The sequence below is a fragment of the Hibiscus syriacus genome, unplaced genomic scaffold (assembly GCF_006381635.1).
Source record: "Hibiscus syriacus cultivar Baekdansim isolate YM2019G1 unplaced genomic scaffold, ASM638163v2 tig00110546_pilon, whole genome shotgun sequence".
Classification (NCBI taxonomy): Eukaryota; Viridiplantae; Streptophyta; class Magnoliopsida; order Malvales; family Malvaceae; genus Hibiscus; species Hibiscus syriacus.
Genome location: NW_024062773.1, coordinates 88,633 through 110,536, shown reverse-complemented (window position 1 = coordinate 110,536; position 21,904 = coordinate 88,633). Strand labels below are relative to the sequence as shown.

The 21,904-nt window shown below is 36.9% G+C and overlaps 1 protein-coding gene across 1 annotated transcript; it reads left to right on the top strand.

Annotated features, from left to right (window-relative positions):
* Positions 1 to 3,070: 3,070 nt before the first annotated feature.
* Positions 3,071 to 6,166, top strand: LOC120130328 (NAC domain-containing protein 78-like). Its single transcript, XM_039147582.1, has 6 exons — positions 3,071 to 3,294; positions 3,784 to 4,058; positions 4,148 to 4,342; positions 4,714 to 5,208; positions 5,298 to 5,412; positions 5,508 to 6,166. The coding sequence occupies exons 1-6, from the start codon at positions 3,132 to 3,134 to the stop codon at positions 5,909 to 5,911; spliced, it is 1,647 nt and encodes a 548-aa protein (XP_039003513.1). The 5' UTR covers positions 3,071 to 3,131; the 3' UTR covers positions 5,912 to 6,166.
* The last annotated feature ends 15,738 nt before the right edge of the window (positions 6,167 to 21,904 follow it).

The window sequence follows — 21,904 nt, the reverse complement described above, 5'->3', positions numbered from 1 at the left end:
TCAATATCTGGACGAGGATGCTCCACCTAGTGATGAAGTTGTGAGAGAGCTGCCAAATGAGAGAATGGATGAGCGTACTTCGTCACCTATAGATAGATCAGATAATTGCCTGCCACTATGCAACCATAATTGAGAATCACCTTTATCTCAATCCCGATACAAGAGAAGGCGGCATGCTGATTCGGTTCCAAACCATGCACATATTTCTGAAAATTCTACTAGAATTACTCAGGGTCATTGTTCAGCTACAACAGCCACAATGTCTCCATCATCCGCAACAAAAACGGCGGTTTCTGCACTCTTGGAATTTTCATTGATAGAACCTACAGAACCGAAAGAGAATTCTTGTTCTCTTCCACCAAAAAAACATTACGAGTAGTCTAGATTCTGTTGTGCCGCCTGACTGCATGAAACTTATCAATGAACTGCAAAGTGAGGTCCGCAAGATTGACTCTGCTCAAATTGATGAGTGCTCGAACTATGATCAGCATTCTACATTCAAGAATCGATTCTCTTATCGATGAAAATGAAGATCTGAAGAGGAGCAACCGAGACATGTAGCATGGGGTGGCTAGGTACTTTTCTGGTATGGTTGTTGAATTAGGACGACATTAGCCTTCGGCTTGTCGATGAATTTTGCAAATGTCCTTGTTTAATCCTTGGTTGATGAACGTTGAAAATGTACCTACATGGCCAGATCTTCCATTGAAAATGAATAGAGAAGTATTATTTTGATTTTTTAAAGCTTAATTAAAAGAACTTGTACATTCCTAGTTATCCAAACAAATTAAATATACACTAAAAGAGTTTTAAATCCAAAAACAAAGATGGAAGAGTGCTTATTATTAACCCACAAACGTCATTACAAGTACAACAAAATAAGACCCACAGCCATTACATTAAAAACCTAAAATGGAACTAAAATTCCCAGAAAAACAATAAATTTCTTTCATCTTTTCCCTTGATGCCTTGCATCTCCTACTCTTTACGAAAGTTGTTCTGACCGAGTTACTCTCTACCCCTCTTGGAGCCACTCTTTCGTGACTTTGCGTTTGCCGGTGGAACTGACTTGGGCAGTGTCGGCAGGGCGAAGAGGCACGTGATGCCCAGGAACCAAAGCTGGGAACCCAACAGCAGGGATTCTAAAAAAACAAACAATGATAGAACTGTTCAACAGGCTTAAAAGAATGAACCATAATTAATAGCAACAGTGTCCTAATAAGTAACAAAGAACACAAGAAGCATTGAGTTCTCCCACTCCGGGGCAGATTATCAAGTCATTAATCTTTAGAGGATCAGAAGTACAATAAGCCTCAAAACAGCCCTCCTCTTGACATAAAAATGAAATTACAAGCTAAAACCAAAACCCTAATCCAAGTGATAAACCCTACTAAAGCTAACATGGGCAAGGTTGAATATTTGCCAATTCCATTACGATTTTGATCTAGAAGAATAAAACTAGAAAAACACACTTGCAAGGACATAAACAAGTGGTATTCATATTAAATAAATTAGTGTTATTCTTTAAGGATTCGAGTTTGAGCACTACATATGTTAAAGGTGTAAACATTTAATTTTAACAGATTAAGAATTATCTTTAAACATATAATGTCTTGTACTTATATTATATTAATAAAAAAATCATCCGTTATTAATTACAAGTAGTGGCCCTAATGTCCACAATTTTGACAGATGCAATTATGTTACCTAATAACACCCATATAGGTTAGTTATGACTTCAAAAGGTTTAATCATTTCACTTAAAATTAGTACTTTAAACGATTTATATATCAATAATTAATAAAAATAATTATTTAAAAATTCATATGCAATAAATTACTAACAATTTTAATTTTTCATTAATTGTAAAGTAAAAAAATAAAAATAAAATAAATAGATTGTTTTATTAAAACAAAATTTACTTTCTCAATTTTCATATAATAGAAGAATGAAATTTACAATTAAACCACATATCAATTATCGTGTATATGTTTAAAAAGTAAAAATCTAGAACCTTCCGTTCCACGTGCTTTCATGTCAACAGCACCTGATATGCTACTTTGAGTAACTTTATCATTCCCTGGTGACGTAGAAAGACAAATTAAAGTTCTCGGAGTTCACGTTAAATAAAATAAATACGAAAAAGAAAATGAACAAAGGGATGAAATAGTAATTTCATACCTTTCTTAGCCATCTCAGAAAGTTGACGGATGTGATTACGTCAATATCCTTTAAACCTACCCCACTTATCATTTTTCTTACCAAAAAAGAAACATAAACAAAGTTGGGTGACAAAAAAAAATAGTTTACTCTTTATATGAAACAAAATTTTTAGTATGATATTTTAATAATTTTTTTAATAATATAAGGTAATTATAAAATATTATATATTTAATTTTTTTAATTTATTGGTGATATATACACCCTTTAAATATAATAAATTAATAAATTAATAAATTAATAAATTAGTATGAAAATTTTGTCCATATAAACCAACATTTGTGATCAAATATCAGATTTTATATTACTACACCAAAAAAATTAGTTCTCACCGAATTATGTAATTGAATATAAAAATAAGTTTATTGCTTAGAAATTTTGGTATCAATATATCAAAATAGTTATCCAAATATCGAATATTTTAAAGTCACACTAATTTATCAAACATGTAATCATATGTTAAATAATACCAAATATGTATATTATATTAAAAATATATTTTAATATTTTATTGTGATTACAAGATAATATTTATTACAAATATTTTTTAGTCATTAATAACATGTCTAATCACAAACGTAACTACTTGAAATTAAAATATATAAAAGAATTAACACTCATTTTAAAACAAATAATTTGTAAGTATCTTATTTAAATTATATATTTAAACAAACCCATAGTAATATAAATTATTATTTAAATAAAATTATTTTAATAACTTTAAATAATTAATTCAGCACCCAAACTTGTAACCGAGTTTATTAAAACTTTTCCGCTGTGCACGGCAGTCATTAGGCACTCGGTAAAACTTTCATATTTCAAAATTATTTTCTTTGAAATATCTGAACTTTGAAAAGCTACCCAATTCCTTAAAAGCCCTGAACTTTGTTTATTCCATTCATTCTGAGTAGATGGGTCGTGACAAAGCATCCTCGCTAGCTCCTGGGTTCCGGTTTCACCCCACCGACGAGGAACTCGTTCGTTACTACCTAAAAAGGAAAATCTTGAAGAAGCCTTCTTCTGATTTGATCTCTGTTATCGATATTTACAGATACGAACCTTGGGATCTCCCTGGTAATTTCCTTTTTTCCCTTTCGGTTTGATTCTCCTTTGTTTGGTTATTGAATATTCTGTTAAGTTTTTTTTTTCTTGATCGGAATTTTAACTTCTGAAATTAGGGTTTTTGTTTTCGGTTAACTGTATTTTGATTCATGGGTTTTAGGGGAAATTCAAAATTTCGCTTGAGGTTTGATTGTTGAAGATACTCTTTTTTTTCTTTTTCTTTTTTTTACAGCGAAATGCTTCTTTGCATTTTGTTTTAGGTTTTAAAATTGGGAATTTTTAATTGCTTAATTATACATTTAACTTCCTAATTTCGGGTTAAACTTTACGTTGTACGCATTCTTAAGGTATTTTTCTATAATTCTTGAAATTGGTTTATATATATATGTATGTATGTATATATATCCGCCTTTATCTGTTGCATATTTTAGTTTTTCCTTTATATAAAACTAGATTTTTGAGCAAGTTTGTTGAGTTAAATCAATATTTTCTTCTCAATAGATAAGTCAAAGCTGAAGAGCAGGGATTTGGAGTGGTACTTTTTCAGTGCACTGGACAAGAAACATGGAAATGGGTCGAAGACCAATAGGGCAACTGAGAGAGGCTACTGGAAGACAACTGGAAAGGACCGTGCAATTCGCTTTAGGGAAAGAGTGGTTGGCATGAAGAAAACACATGTTTACCATAACGGTCGTGCCCCACGCGGTGAACGGACTAACTGGGTAATGCATGAATATCGCCTTACCGATGAGGCATTGGCGAAAGATATTCAGCAGGTAAAGATTATAATCTTTGTTGTAGTGTTTTGGCGATTTGAGATTTGATGTTTGTTTGGTATTTAACACTGGGCTGTTGGGGCTGGAAGGATGCTTTTGTTTTGTGTAGGGTGTTTCAGAAGAGCGGGTCTGGGCCAAAGAATGGGGAGCAGTATGGGGCACCCTTTATCGAAGAAGAATGGGAGGATGATGAGGCAGTTATTGTGCCTGGTCAACATGATGCAGCAGTCTATGAAGTGGCTGCCAATGATGAGGCGTTTGTTGAAGTAAATGATATTGATCAGGTGTGTTATGTTTTTGGCTTGTCTTGTGCTCGGAAACTTTGTTTTTGCTATATTTTATGTTGTTATGTTTTAAAATTTGAATAAACTCTTTTGGATGATGCTTTGCAATATAATTGAAATGACTGTAACTAGTGAAAGTTTATAGGATACTGAACGATATAAAGATAAGTTAGTAAATGTTCCTAGGCAAGCTATTTGATTGTCCAGGCTTCTTTTTTCGTGTTGAAAAGAAAAACTTGCTCACCTGACTTGTTCTTATGAAATCTTTGAGACACTATAGCTTTAGTGAATATAGGGTAAGACGCTCATGCTATGAATGAGTTGGTTCACAGCTAGATGAATGATCGTAATTATTGTTGCTTTGTTGACAGAATCTTGACATTGGTGTCTACCATGGGGAGGAATCAAGCAACCATATGGATCATTCAAGGGAGTTTAGTGAAGACAATCAAAAGCCATCAGACAATATGTCTGAGAATGCATTGCTCCCTTCCAATTTCTATTATGGTGAATCAAGCAACCGTGCTGAACACTCGATTGAGTTTAAAGAAGAGCCTAATGCGACAGTTACATATGTAAAACCAGTCGAGGATGAATATGTGCTTGAACCAATTGAAAACATACTTTCCACGGACTATGTAATTGAAGACCAGTACCAGGATGCTAGTGATTATCTTCCAACCATTGATGAACATCCCCTGGAAAGTAATGATCTTTCAAACCCCATTGACCCAGACTCTGATCTTTTTGACATTGGTGAATATCTTTCATTCGATGATGCTGATGATCAGTTGTTAGCCTTTGATTATAATCAAATTATGGGAAGTGAGATTCCTGTTTCTGGCGAAGAACCTCTTATTGAAACGGTATATAGTTCTCTCCTGTCTTTGTTTTCTCGTTGTAGTAGACGCAGAAAATTTATGCTGTTTCTAATTAAATTATTTATTGATAACAGCATACAAATGAAGGAACTGAACATGTGCTTAATTCAAGTAAACATGTTGAAGAACACAGGAATAGTGAAGCATCCTCTAAAAGGCAAGAGTTGGAGACCACACAAGTTGAACTCGGTAAGATGTTTGGAACCACCTAGCTCTTAATGCCATTGTTTACGGAACGTTTGTATTTGTTTGAGCTCACTTTTGGTGCCTTATTTGTGGTATAGGTACCAAGTATCCATTTATTAAAAAAGCTAGTCAAATGTTGGGTAGCTTTCCTGCTCCTCCTGCATTTGCCTCTGAGTTTCCTTCAAAAGACGTAATGCACAAGCTAAATGCAGCCTCACAAGCTTCCAGTTCTGTACGTGTTACAGCTGGCATGATAAGAATAACAGACATGGCTTCTTCTGGCAACCGATTGGACTGGACGTATAACAAAAATGGGAGTGTCAACGTTGTTCTTTCTTTCAACTTGCCGCAAGGTGATATCAACTCCTCCAGTTTTCTGCCACTGGCTGGCCTACTTTCCAGCAAGACAAGAGGTCGGTTCTTCTTGATGCTATTTTGGGCCCTAATTATTTCTGCGAGTTTAAAGATGGGGAGCTGCATTTGCTCAAGGTATTGGCTATGATTCACTCAACGCGTCAATTGATTAAGAATGTCTGGTAATATACCGGTTGCCACTGTAGGTCGACTAGGATGGTAGACCAGGTGATGTTTCGTCATCTATTTTCTTTTTATGATGATTGCGGAATCCGAAACCGTAACATATACATTAATCATCTCATTGCAGTCCTTGTTCACCATATAAAGTTGTAAGGTACATTAACGATACTCTGGGTTTATAAGCTATCATGCAACTATTGCTGGTTGCTTCATCCTCTCATCCTTACCGTCTTATTTGAGTGTAAGATGCTCTCACAAGCTGAATTCCGGTACAGGTATTTGTTGGACGCAAGTGTTCTCAATTTTGTCCAAGTATTTTGGAGTCTTTAAAAAATCTTATTTAAATATAAATTTATTCAAGTTAAAATTCATTTAAATCAATATGAATTAATAGTTTAATTTTAAGTTTTAATGGAGTTTAAGCTTTAAATTCTCTTTTCTTGAATTATCACTTTTTGTAAATTCTATTTTATCATTAATTTTTTATTCTTTTATACTCTATTTTAACAACTTGTCCTAATTTTTTTTCAGAAAATAAAAAATATATTAGATAATATTTTGTGGGTACAAAGATGAGGACTGCAGAAGCAGTTGACTACAATTTAATTGCTTTTACACCCTTAGCATCAGCCAGTAACTCGATATGGGTTAACAAATTGCCAGGTTATAATGTTGCAGAAAAATCAGGATGATCCAGATTATCCGTTGAAGGCAAAATAAGCTGGTTTTACTCGCAGGGGTGTAAATGAACTGAATTTGAACGAATAAGATTATATTCGTGTTCGTTTATTTATTTTTAAAGTTATTCATATCCCATTTGTGTCCGTTTAAATTTTTAATATCATGTTTGTGTTTTTTTTCTTCTTCTTAAAAGTGTCCGTGTTCGTTTATTTGTTGTTCACGAACATGCTCATTTAGTACTTGTTTATACGTACATTTAACATTTGTATATATGTTCGTTTAACGTTTGTTTATATGTTCAATTAACGGTCTTTTTTATATTCATTTAGTGTTTGTTTATATATATATATTTAATTATTAGGTTTTACCCTTTCATTTGTAAAGCTAAAGAAAATTAATAAAATTGTGTCACTAGTGCTTAAACTCCTTGAAATTCACAATTTAAACTTCAAATTTCATCATGTATTTGTCGAAACGATTTTTTCTTAAAGGTGAAAAAAGGTGAGATTTTGAAAACCACATTAATTCTTAATTGTCCCTTTTTAATTTAAAAACAAATGCGAAAAAAATCTCTCGTTTCGAAAAATTTTGAATTTCCTTTACGATCGAAAAATACGGTTTGAAGAGTCGCCACCAATCTTTGACTAGAGTGTGATTGGGCACCAAAAAATGCTTTGTCATTTTAAATAAAAACTAATTTTAATTAAAACAACAAATTGAAGTCTGCGTTACCAAAATCCGACTTCGGGAGTCGGTTACGTGTGGGGAAGGATTAGCACCCCCACAACGCCCTAAATCGGTACCTAGTCGATTAATTAACGTCTTTACAATGAACTTTACAAATTCGAATTTATTTTGATTTTTGATCCCATAAAATAAAAATGTAAATTTAAAACATTCAAAAGCACTCAAATAAATTAAATTAAAATTACCGAGTCGTTTTAGAAAGATAAAGAATGTTCGATTATTTACAAATATCGAGACCAGATCTTAAAAGTTATAACAACCTTTTCTCGATAAATTTAAATAAACAAACATTTCATTTTCTTTCATTCCCAAATTTTAGGTGACGAATCAATTTTTGGTTTCACTTTCAGGATACACTTTTATTTTAAAATCACTAAAAGCAGACCTCAAATCAGTTATGACTGCCCACTTAAAACAATTTTAAATTAAAAGTATATTACCCTTAATCCAATTATGTCATATGGTCGAGTTATGCAAATGATGTTCTCATGCATATTATGCAAAATAATGTCATGCAAAAACTAATTAAAATATGCCATGCACTCAAACAAACTTCTAAATCTATAAAAAAAATCATATGTATTTACGACATTAACATACATTAGAATAAAACAATATATACAATAAAACATATTATTAATAACTCGATTTCATATTCAAAATTACCATGAAGGACCAAAATAAAATAAGATTAAACTAAGCAAGCAAAATGACTGAATTGTCAAATAACCAAAATTACAAGTTATACTTCAAAAATAAAACGTATAAAAACATTTCAGGATTAAAATGAAAAGCACTCATAAAAATGAAGACCAAATTAAAAGGGTGCAAAAGATTCGTTCAAGGACCAAAATGAAGGTTCCGCAAATTACACAACCAATGTAAAAATAGTGCGAAAATAGCTCTAAAATAATTGTGGACTAAAATGGAAACCAAGAAAAAATCTAAGCCAAATATGTAAAGTAACAAAAACTTAAAAACAATACAACGCATGACTGAAATGCAACACGCGCAAAGATTGATACCATAATCAGAAACGTTTAAAAGAATGAACCATGGACTAAAATGTACTTAAACAAAACATGGAAGGGTTTAAACTGAAAATGATCCACACGCGAGAGCTCCTCTAAACGACGTCGTTTGACGCTTCATTTTAAAACCCTCAGACTAAAACAAAATCCCTAATTATCATTTCTCCCCAGCCTCTCTTCTTCTCCTCCAACACTCGACCCCGAAGACCAAAGACAGAGCCACCAAGACTCTATCGTCATCCACAACTAAGGTAATTTTCTAATTTCTTTCTCTGTTATTCTTATTTTCTCGGCTTCAAAAGAAAATTAAAGAACCATACATAGCATTATTTTCAGGAAAAAAAAACAATGAAACATAACTTACTTACAAATTAATGGTATTGCTTTCGAAAAAATAGAATAGGAAAGATCTTGATTACACCGTTCGATCTCTGAATCCCTGGATGTTGTTGACACAGCTTTTACACTCCTTTTTTAGAATCGTGCAGTAGAACCTTCAACATTTTTCGTTGTTTCTAAACTGTAAGAAGAATAGATGGGGAATCAGTTTTTTTTTTGCTTTCTCTGTTAATTATTGATGTCTTTCGGCTGGTTCCAGTTTTTTTTTGGCTCTGTGTTCCTTTCTCTTTTTTTTTTCTGGTTCTGTCTCTGTTCCTTGCTGATATCTCCTCCCGTGTCTGGTGGTTAATTCCAATAAAAAAACTTCCATTTTTTTTGTTTTTCCCTTGATCATGGACCCGTTATTCACCAACTTCACTTTTATGCTTATTAACTCCTCATAACCGTCTTTATTTTCCAGGGGATTCTCACATGGAATGGAAGTTACTCTGCTGGATCTTTGGACTTGAACTAGGCCTCCAACTGGTTTGGGTTGCAAGTGATTTTCTATAAACCGGACAAAACGGTTGTCTACAGCTGCCCCTCTTTGTCCACTGTTGTACAACAAAAGTAGGACAAAGACTAAAGACACCAGTTTTCGTCCCAAGGCAACCAATTTCCATGGGAAACCCATTCCACTGCAACTTCATAATAAGTGAGACTTGAAAAATCTTCAAATGGCGTGTCTGCTCCCTATTCATTCAGGGAGTATAAGACTCGAACAATCTTCAATAAACGGGTCCGCTCCCTATTCATTCAGGGAGTATAGAACTCGAACAATCTTCATAGAACGGGTTTGCTCCCTATCCGTTCAGGGAGTATAGAACTCAAACAATCTTCATAAAACGGGTCCGCTCCCTATTCTTTCAGAGAGTATAAGACTCGATCTTCAATAAACGTGTCCGCTCCCTATTCCTTCAGAGAGTATAGGACTCAAACAATCTTCAACGAACTTGTCCGCTCCCTATTCCTTCAGAGAGTATATGACTCAATCTTCAACGAACTTGTCCGCTCCCTATTCCTTCAGAGAGTATAGGACTCAATCTTCAACGAACTTGTCCGCTCCCTATTCATTCAGAGAGTATAGGACTCAATCTTCAACGAACTTATCCACTCCCTATTCCTTCAGAGAGTATAGGACTCAATCTTCAACAAACGAGTTTGCTTCACTACTCTTTCGTGAAGGCTTATAATTTACTTATTTTGAAGGTCAAACCTGAAAATCAAACATTACCAATCATTAATATATGTTTGAAAAATATTATACTCAAAAATTTAAGATTTGAGAAAATTTCTGAAAATCCATCTCCATCGCGAAAACTTGTCTGGAAACCATTGGATACGTGAATCTGCTTTAGCTCAGTTTTCGTATAAACATCATTCTTTTCAAAATCTCCAAACCAAATATCTTAATCTCGATGCTTCAATATCTTCAATCTTCAACTATCATTGGGAAACCTGCAAATGCTTAAGTCATCATGCAATTATGAGTGCCATGATCCTATTCATGCCTAAATGTATGCAAATATGCAGTTTGATGCACTTTCTTCTTCGAAGGAACTCTATCTCCTTTGATCTCGTTGGAACTCGGCTTCATCTTGGGCACAGAACGTTTGACCAGTTCACCCCAGTTGACAATCTCAATTCCATATCTCTCGCCTTAACATGACCTTGGCTCATTTCTTTCTTGAAACCCGCCAGTATCCCTGACCAACTTCTCGACAAACAACACTCTCTTAGGGTCATCTTTTAATGGCTGAAATTTTCTACGAACTTCAAGATTTCATTTTCCCGTAACCACACAAGCTCAAATGTTTAAACCATTGTCAACTTCAGAATACCTGCATTCTCCAAAACCTTTTGCACAATAATACAAAATGATCTCATGTACTTCAAGTTAAGCTATATGTTTTAACTTTTCAAAATAAGATACTTACAAAAGGGAAACGAACAAGAAAATACATCTCTTTATTTATATAAATACAGAGAATTTTAGGCAACTAAATGGCAAACTTTTAACTGGAAAAAGCAAAAGAACAAAAGAGTAGGTGTCTTCAAATATCAATAATGCAAATGCTTTTGAATTGGCACGCCGTTAGAATGTCTCGAGCGTAGCTTCTGTCAAAAAGATCTTCAAAATTGTGATGCTTAAGAGTATGAAGCTACTTCTAAACTCCCAAATCTCTATCATTGGATGCCCTAAACCAGTATTGAATCTCATGTGCATTCAATTTCTCTTGGTTATTTCAATCGAGACTCATTAATCTTTAGTCTCATCCCTGATCACCAACTGTCATTTTTACTATCCATATCAGGAGCTCTTTCCACTTCCAAAATTAATTCAGAACCTTCCACCATGCACGAATTCTGAATTTCAAATTCAACTCAAGTCGCCCTTTGCGGGTTTTCAACTTGAGACATCCTTTGGTTCCAAGACGCCCTTTTCGGGTTTTCATCTTGAACCCTCCTTTTATTTCTTTTTTTTCATTTTTCTCTTTTTTCATTTTTCATTTTTTCTTCCCTTTTCCATTTTTTCTTCTTTTTTCCTTTTCGTTTTTTTCCATCATTTTTCTTTTTTCTCATTTTTTCATTTTTTCTCTTTTATTTCTTCTTCAAGCAAAATATCTCTTAACAGCGTCGGAATTCACTAGATATGGTAATTCTGATCCGTCCATTTCAGTTAGGACTAAAGCTCCCCCAGAAAAGGCCTTCTTGACAACATAAGGTCCTTCCCAATTGGGCATCCATTTTCCTCTGAAATCCTTCTGAATAGGCAAAATCCTTTTAAGCACCAAATCTCCCTCATGGAATTCTCGAAGGCGAACTTTCTTACCATGTGCCCGTATCATACGTTTTTGGTACATCTGACCATGACAAATAGCTTTCAATCTCTTTTCTTCAATCAAATTCAACTGGTCATACCTAGCTTGGACCCATTCTGCCTCATCAAGCTTTACCTCTGACAAAATCCGAAGTGAGGGAATTTCCACCTCAATAGGTAAGACAACTTCCATCCCATAAACCAAAGAAAACGGAGTTGCCCCAGTTGAAGTCCGTACTGAAGTTCGATAAACAAACAGAGCAAAGGGCAACTTCTCATACCAATCCTTATAGGTCTCAGTCATTTTCTCTATGAGCCTTTTGATGTTCTTATTGGCCGCCTCTACTGCCCCATTCATCTTTGGGCGATAAGTAGTGGAATTATGATGCTTTATTTTGAACTGTTTACAGACCGAGTCCATCATCTTATTATTTAAATTCAACGCATTATCAGAGATAATCCTCTTGGGCAAACCATATCTACAAATGATCTCATTCTTCAAAAATTTGCATATTGTAGACTGGGTAACATTTGCGTAAGAAGCTGCTTCTACCCACTTGGTGAAATAATCTATGGCTACCAGAATGAAGCGATGGCCATTTGAAGCTTTGGGCGAAATTTGTCCAATAACATCCATGCCCCACATTGAGAATGGCCACGGAGCTGTCATTACATGCAACGGATGAGGAGGAGTATGTATTCTATCTCCATAAATCTGACACTTGTGACATTTTCGGGCATAATTAATACAGTCTGTTTCCATAGTTGACCAATAATACCCAAATCTCATAATCTGCCTAGCCATAGCATGCCCATTAGCATGGGTACCACATATTCCCTCATGCACTTCTTCAAGAATCAATTTGGCTTCTTTCGCGTCCACACATCTTAACAAGACCTGATCCAGACTTTTCTTGTATAGGGTCTCACCATCAAGCACATACCCTGATGCCATTCTTCTAATGGTTCTCTTATCATTCTCAGTAGCCTATTCTGGATAACTCTGATACCTTATATATTGCAAGATATCATAATACCAGGGGTTTCCATCTTCTTCCTCTTCAATATTAAAACAATGGGCTGGATACTCATAAGCCTTCATTTCAATGGGCATCATATTTGAATACTCGCTCATCTTAAACGCTGCCGCCAGTGTGGCTAAGGCATCTGCCATTTGATTCACTTCTCTGGGGAGGTAATTGAAAGTTACTTCATCAAATTCTTCAACAAGTTCCATAACTAACTTACGGTATTCTACAAGCTTAGGATCTTTTGTCTCCCATTCTCCCCTGAGTTGGTAAATTACCAAAGCTGAATCCCCATACACTTTAAGCATTTTTACTTTGCGTTCAACAGCAGCTCTAAGACCCAGAACACAAGCTTCATACTCGGCCATATTGTTTGTACAATCAAAATTAAGCCGGCTGGTGAAAGGATAATGCTCTCCCTCTGGTGATACCAAAATCGCCCCGATTCCATGTCCCAAGGCATTTAAAGCACCATCGAAGTTCAATTTCCAATATTTGCTAGTGGATGCAACTGCTTCTTCTACCGAAATAGCCATTAAATCTTCATCTGGGAAATCAAAGCTCAACGACTCATATTCTTCCGAAGCCCTGCTTGCAATGAATTCCGCTATAGCACTTCCTTTAAATGCCGTCTGGTTTACATACTGGATGTCAAATTCGGACAATAAGATCTGCCAACTAGCTAATCTTCCAGATAATGCAGGCACACCCATTAGATATTTCAAGGGATCAAGCTTGGATATAAGCCAAGTAGTATGATACAACATATATTGTCTAAGCCTTCGGGTAGCCCATACTAAAGCGCAACACAACTTTTCAACGGGTGAGTATCTTGTCTCACATTCAGTGAACTTCTTGCTGAGATAATAGATAGCCCTTTCTTTCTTCTCAGTTTGGTCACGTTGCCCCAGCACACACCCCATTGAATTTTCATAAACTGACAAATAAAGAATCAAGGGTTTGCCTGAGATGGGTGGCGCTAAGATTGGAGTGTTCGACAAATATCTTTTCACTGCTTTAAAAGCTCTTTGACAATCCTCACTCCATTCCCCTGAGTTATTCTTACGAAGAAGGTGGAATATGGGATCATACTTTTCAGTCAACTGCGAAATAAACCGAGCTATGTAATTCAATCTCCCCAAAAATCCTCTGACTTCTTTTTGTGTTCGTGGGGGTGGCAAGTCTTGAATAGCTTTTACTTTATCTGGGTCTATTTCAATTCCTTTTTGGCTTACTACGAATCCCAATAACTTCCCAGATGTCACCCCAAAAGTACACTTATTTGGGTTGAGTTTTAGTTGGCATCTTCTTAGTCTTTTAAAAAGTTTTCTCAAATTCCCAATATGTTCTTCCTCTGTCTTAGCTTTGACAATCATATCATCGACATAAACTTCTATCTCTTTATGCATCATGTCATGAAATAACTTCACCATGGCCCTTTGATATGTTGCCCCAGCATTCTTCAGTCCAAACGGCATTACTTTATAACAAAACTTTCCCCACATGGTAACGAACGTCGTTTTTTCCATATCTTCAGGGTTCATCTTAATTTGATTGTAGCCAGAGAAACCATCCATAAAAGAGAATAAAGAATTTCCAGCAGTATTATCCACTAGAGTGTCTATATGTGGCAAGGGAAAATTATCCTTTGGACTAGCTCGGTTGAGATCTCTGTAGTCGACACACATTCGAACTTTTCCATCATTCTTCGGTACTGGGACAATATTCACCACCCACTCAGGATATTTAGCCACTCTAAGAAACCCAGCATCAAATTGTTTCTTCACTTCCTCTTTAATCTTGAGCAACATCTCGGGTCTCATTCTTCTCAGTTTTTGTTGTATCGGCTTACATTCAGGCTTTATTGGCAGTTTGTGAACAACCAATTCTGTATCTAAACCCGGCATATCTTCGTATGACCAAGCAAACACATCATTGTATTATTGAAGCAATTCTATCAAATCATGTCGACCTCCAACTGACAGAGTGGTTCCAATCTTTACTTCTCTCTTATTCTCATATGTTCCCAAATTCAAAATCTCAGTAGGCTCTTTATGAGGTAGAATATACTTATCTTAATTCTCTACCATTTTCAGCAATTCAGAAGGTAGTTCACATCCTTCATCATCATCACAATCTTCGATTTCCCCTTGACATATAGGCTTCTCGAAATCAATCTCCGGGTCAGAGTCATTGGCATTCATATTATTGATATCTGAGATCCTGAAAAAATAATGAAAGAGAAGATATATATACATATATACATATGGGAGGATCTTTTCCCATATAAATAAATAGAAAGAAATAAATACATACATATATACAACAAAGAATGAATGAATGAATGAAATGCATGGGAAAATGTTTGCCATTTGGAACTAACAGAATGCATCTTTTATTGAAAGCAAGAAAAAACAAACAGCTTAACCCTTTACATAAAATCACCTATTGCCCCAGGGTATGAACAACAGGGAGAAAGTTCCAGTGCATTACTCTGTAAAAGATTTGTAAACTACAGGCAGTTCTTCCGCGGTCCTATTGTTCAACACGAAGCCCGGCGGTGCAGGATAAATGCCCATAGCTCTCATTTCCTCAAACTCACCATCAGTTATAACATTAATGCCTAAATCTCCCAAGGCATTCTCAACCATCACCTCGGTGTTCCTTGAATTCCCTTGAAACATATGTCCCCCATATATGAAAATGTTGCTCAACGGCGGGAAGATCATGGGTTCCCAACTAAGGTCTTCACCAGTCAATCTGGCCTTTCTCATTTCCTGACCCTTCTTAATTCCCCTCAGCTTATCCCTCGGAGTTGAATGATACCCCAAACCAAATCGATCTCTTTTAGTAACAGGGCATATTGGATTCACCGGTCCTTGCAACTGTCGACCTAACCCTTTTCCAACTTTCACTCCTCTTCCAAGAGTCAATTTGAGCCCCATCTTGGTACAGTTTGACAATCGAGGCTTTGGTATCTTCTTGCCTTCGGCCACAAACGTAGCATTGACATACTCCAACGATCTGAAAGAACACTCAACGGCTTGCTCATCAACTTCAATATACGGAGCAGTAGTAGAAACAGAAGAAATAATGTCCTCTTCAGCATGAATACATACCAACCTTCCATCAATCACAAATTTCAGTCTCTGGTGCAATGTGGACGGAACTGCACCGACCTGATGAATCCAAGGCCTTCCCAACAAACAATTGTACGTAGGCATAATGTCCATTACGAGAAATTCCAGTTCATAAGTTGCTGGACCAATATTCAGAGGAACATCAATCTTGCCCAACACTTCTCTTTTAGTCCCATCGAAAGCTCGAACCACACTTTGACAGGTTCTCATAAGTGTACTATCTAATGGAAGCTTCTTCAGAGTCACTAAGGGCATCACATTCAAAGCTGAACCATTATCAACCAAGACCCGGGACAACACATACCCTTTACATTTAACTGTAATGTGCAAAGTCTTCTGACTACCAATCATCCCAGAAGGGATCTCATCCTCAGAAAAAGATAAAAAATTATCAGCTTGTATATTGGAAACTAACTGATCCAACTTTTCAATGGGTAATTCTTTCGGAACAAAAGTCTGGTTCAAAACCTTTAACAGAGCATTCCTATGGGCCTCTGAACTCAAAAGTAATGATAAAACAGAAATACGGGCAGGCAACTTGTGTAACTGTTCCACAACACTGTACTCACTGTGTTTCAGAAATTTCAAAAATTCTACCGCTTCACTCTCGGTTACTGGTTCATTGATAACAGGCTTATCTTCTTCTATCTGCACATCAACCTTTTTCCCCTTATCAACTGCAACCTTCTTCTCAGACTCTTTAGGTGGATTAAGAGAATAACACCTACCGCTTCTAGTAAAGCGTCCCACCTCATCTACTTCCTCATTCTCTTTTGTTACATCTCTCATCTGGCAATCATATCTCCAAGGCACTTGTTTATTATCCCGATATGGGAATGGAGATGGAGGTGTAATAACCACTTTCGGGGCTACCTTCTCAGCAACTCGATTTTTAGGAGTAATAATTAGGGGATAACTGGTATTGTATACCCCTTTAGACGATCCTTCTGAAGCGCAAACTTCCGCTTCCTCTTCTTCAGCAATCTCTCTAAAGAACTCAATTTCTTTACTGTCCATCATGTCTTGTACCAAAGATAGGAAGTCAGGACATTGCTGAATATTGTGTCCTTCACTGTTATGATACTAACATACCTCTCCACTATTAAACTGTTCAACCACCAAACTGGGCTTCAACCATCCTACCTTAACCATCTGGCACCACACCCAACTCATGGGTGATACCACCTCACTAATATTCCTTACAATTCTCTTTCCTTTATCTTCAGTAATCGCATTAACACCTGCCCCTGCATGGCTTGGCAACGGATTCTGAGCTATATTTGGCTGCTCACTGTCACCAAAGTTGATGACATTCCTCGTTCTCAAAGCTTGGAAAACCTTCTTAAAAGCAGTACCATTCTCAATGGAATGCCCAGGGTTCCCTGTATGGTACTCACACTGAGCACTAGTATCATACTATTTGGGAAAATGAGGTTGTATTATAGTCACGTGATACGGTGAAACCACATGTCGATCATACAAAATCTGAAACAATTCCTTATAAGTCATCAGAATTGGATCAAATTGAGGCCTCTCTCTCCTATGGTCCCTTGCCCCTTGTCTATTATCATTTTGTGTTGACGACCCTACTCCTTGAGGACGGGAAACAGTGATGTTATTAGAATCGTACTGCCTCACATTACTGACTTCGTTTTCCTTTTTCCTTGTTGGTGGCATCTTACTAGACTCTCCTCCCTCGAGCTTTCCACTCTTAACAGCCATTTCAATCATTTCTCCCGCCGTAACTACATCAGCAAAACTTCGATAAGGATTACCGATAAGATGCGAGAAAAAAGGAGCCTTTAAGGTGTTGACAAAAAGCATATTTGTTTCCTCCTCTTCCAATGGCGGGTGGACTTGCACTGCTACATCTCTCTATCTTTGAGCATATTGTCTAAAACTCTCGTTAGACTTCTTTTCCATTCCTTGCAACATCATCCTGTTGGGCCTAACATCTTTCACATGTTTGTATTGCTCAAGAAAGGACTTAGCCAGGTCTTTCCACAATTTAATATTAGCTCTACTCTGCTGGTTATACCACCGGATTGCCGAGCCAGTTAAGCTTTCCTGAAAGTAGTGTATCAACAATTGATTGTCCCCTATGTATCCAGTCATCTACCTACAAAACATCGTGATATGCGCAGAGGGACACCTAGTACCATCAAACTTTTCAAAGTCAGGAACTTTAAACTTTGGAGGCAAGACCAGATCAGGAACTAGACTTAACTCCTTTGCGTCAAATCCATAGACACTGGTATCTTCCTTCATGGCTCTGACCTCTCTTTCTAACTGCTTCCATTTCTCTTCCAACAGATTGTTTTGGTCTTTCTTGGCTTCTTCATCAAGGTCCGGAACTTGATGATATTGATGTTCTTCCTGATACGAACTAGATCCAGGCTGTACGTTAACAGAAGCACCGAATGGATTAATGTGCACCTTCCCGACATGAACAGGGGTCACTTGAACATTCTGAGATTGTTCTGGGGTTAACCCTGGATGATGAAGTGGGTCCTTAGTTACACCTTCTGGCATAGGGCTTTTCCCATGTTCTGGATTTCTTCCTTCCAACATACTCGTAAACTTGGCAAACATCTCCTTTTGGGCATTCATCATATCTTCTTGCATTTTCTTGATATTATCTTGTAACTCCAATCGAGCCTTCTCAATTTGGGCAAGTTTTTCTTCCATAACTTTCTTCCTGGTTCTGTAGATATGCTTGGGATTTTCCAGTATTACTCTGTCACAGAGTCATTTTGTTATCGCTGATATTTATTAATGAATATGAAATATATGATTATGAATGAATAAAATGCGATGCAAAAATTAAATGCATTAAAAATGCATATGCAAAATACAGGGTGTTGATCCTGGAACGACTCTTTAGAACAACTCTTTATATTAGAACGACATTCAATTACAAAGTTGAAACATATCACAAATAAATCTGCACCATCTCTCCTATTTGTTGTACATGTGCTAGCAACTCCATGATCTTCTGGTTTTCTTCAGCCTCGGGATCCAGTTCTTCAGTCACATCAGCAGCTTCCTCAGATAGAATGACCAATATTGAGCTATTCCCCGCGCGTGGTCTAGGTAACAAGCAATAAAATCCTCTATTTGCTTAACTCTCGCCTGAGCTCGCTCCCACCGAAAACGCCACTGTATATCCCCCTCATAGGGAACTATCGATAGCTCACTTGCTTGCCTCTGAAACTCTTGAACCATGGCTTCAAGCTCGCCCACTTGTCTCTTCAAACTTTCAACCTCCCCACGGCTCGAGCTACCTTCCCCGCTTCGGTATCGTCGTAATGCAGTCTCTAAACTTGTAATTTTCCCCTTCAACTTCTCATTCTGGGCTTGACTCTCTTGTAACCGCTGCTCTAAAGAATCATTTTCCTTCGATAAAATCTTAACTTGGTGCCTGCTTTGCTTGAGATCTTCTTGACTCTCTCCGGCTATTCTTTTGAGGCTCGCCACCTCTTGCCTCAATTCGACAGACTTACTCGAGCTAGAACCTACTTGAGCTTTTACCATTCGCTGATAAGTTGACCGAAGATCGTTAAAATCCAGCCGAAGTTGCTTCTCTACTTTTTCAATTCAATCTGATCTACTCTTCTGAATGTCAATCTCCAATCCTTTTTGATACACTTCATCTTCTAGCTTCTGCAAAGTCATTCTCCATTGTCTCCGTTCTGCTTCGAAATCGCGCTTGGCTAACTCTAATGGAGATGGCATCACTCTCAACTGTTCCTCCATCGGCTGAATATTTTCAGGATTCACCATCGGGATATTGTCATTTACTCGACCGCTTCTCCACTGCTCGTACTCTTGAGATAACTCGAGATCATAAGTGAACAGATTCACACGACAAGTTTGCTTCCAAGCCTCAGTAACCCCTTTAACTTTAACCTTATACTGATCTCCTTTGAATGCAAAATCCGATCCTACCAAGTCCCACGTGGCTGGGATGAACTGCCTCGATCCATACTGTCTGGAAACTAGTAGCGGTGCATACCCAACAGAACCCCATATACCTGGAAAAAGAACCCAATCTCGCTCTCCACATCGGTAAAGTATAGCTGAAGATACATTCCATGAAGCTCGCCACAAGATATCACCATCTCTAATATTCTTGAAGATGACCATCCATTTTTCTTCGGTAAAACCCCCAGGCCACTCTTTAGAAAGAAAATCCTTCAAAGGTGAGAAACTGTCTAAAAATACTCATCCTGGTGCCCTTTCAACATGTTTGAAATGACTCAGAATCCACACTAGCAGCAAAGGCGCACATCCTATAAAGCGTCCTTCTCCCTCGCGCCTACAAGAACTCAAAGACCAGAACGTCTCAGCTAGAATAGCTGGAACATGATCCACGCGCTTGTCTAATCTTTCAAACAGGTCAACAACTGATACGTCTACATATCCTAGCACTTTTGGAAAAATAATGAGCCCATAAATCCCTAAAGCAAACAAATCAAGCTTCTTTCTCTTATCAGGATGATGAGCAATTACTTCTTTCAGAGTAGCCCACGAGATGCATTCACTGTCTCCCTTCTTCTTAATGTTTCTGATTACCCAATCTTCACTCATTCCGGTCATCAATAGTAATTTCTTCTTAAATGAAGGAGTGACTGTAGCTTGGTATATATTCTATCCATTTGGGACCTCGGACAATGGACCAAAGCTTGATACTCCTCTATTGTTGGTGTCAGGTCCACCCTACCAAATGTAAAACAGCTATAAGCCGGATTCCAGAACTGCGCCAATGCTCTAAACAGATTTCGGTCAATAGGAACATCCAGAAGGTAAGGAATATCGCCGTACAACTGATAAAACATCTCCTTATCGGCTGCTTCCCATTTTCTCCATATCTCTCTTAGCTCACTCAGATCATTCTGACGTACGTTGATGTGAGTGTAACCAAATAACTCTGACACATATCCGGGCATCACGCTGTCTCCATTGGTCAATTGGGACTGTTCCGACCACCTCAGAACATCTGCATTGTCCTCAACCTCTTTCTGAACCGTTCGTTCCATATTACTGGCCTTCTATATGGATATCGACCCCAAATCAACACCATGTAATGGACAATGCAATGCAAAACAGAAAAGAAACAAGGCAAAAACAACAAAAGATCGGTTAGTAAATATGAAGCAATTAATTCAGGATAATAATTTGTTCAAAAATCCTACCCACATATGCTGACTACCCCATCATGCTTTATCAGATCTTACCCAACATGATATCTACCCCCATGCTTTGTTATTCACAAAAATAAATCTTAACCGCATGATATCTAATTTGCATGCTTGTTCAAAAAATAAACCTAACCGCATGATATCTAGTTCGCATGCATTTATTCGAAAAAATGAAAATAAATGACTCAAAAAAGCTTTTCCTTGTGTACCCTCCTCACGGGATTCTTAAGGTTCGGGTTTGGTTCAATCTAAGTTCATGCTCTATGTTCACTATATGTCGGGTTAGGTTCTAAAGTAATAGGTTCTCGAATTGTCCTTGTCGGTGTCCCCTTAGGTTGCCGAACCCTCAATCCTGGCCCATCACAGGCTTTAGGGGATCGAGTTCAATTTCGAGGGAACACACCTCCTTATGTCCATGCGGAGGTGATTACCATCACGAGGACCATAAGGCGTGAGCTCCAGGAGCGATCCACTATCCCATGCGGAGGTGAAAACCACACGAGGGCATAGTCTCTCACTCCTACTTAAATAGGACGGAGTGGGGTTTTAGCTCATGTTATGATAATGCATCTGTGCAGTGTGTGAGGAAAAGCGAAAAAACAAACAATAAAAACACTCAAAATCAATTCCTCAAACAAACAATTATTCTGAAACCATTAGCAAACAGATTAGTACAACTATTTAATTGTTAATCGAATTAAATTAAAAAAAAATCAAAATACAAACAAAACTTATTAAAAACCAAACTAGGGATCAAAAACCAAATTAAAACAAATTTATAACTTTCAATTGCAAAGACATTTAATTAATCGACTATCGGCCTGACTCTCTAAAAAAAGTTCCCAGTGGAGTCGCCAAGCTGTCGAAACGATTTTTTCTTAAAGGTGAAAAAAAGTGAGATTTTGAAAACCACATTAATTCTTAATTGTCC

Coding starts and splice junctions, on each gene's coding strand:
- LOC120130328 (XM_039147582.1), top strand. CDS start 3,132: ATGGGTCGTGACAAAGCATCCTCGCTAGCTCCTGGGTTCCGGTTTCAC. Junction 3,295..3,783: donor CGAACCTTGGGATCTCCCTG/GTAATTTCCTTT, acceptor TCTTCTCAATAG/ATAAGTCAAAGCTGAAGAGC. Junction 4,343..4,713: donor AAGTAAATGATATTGATCAG/GTGTGTTATGTT, acceptor CTTTGTTGACAG/AATCTTGACATTGGTGTCTA.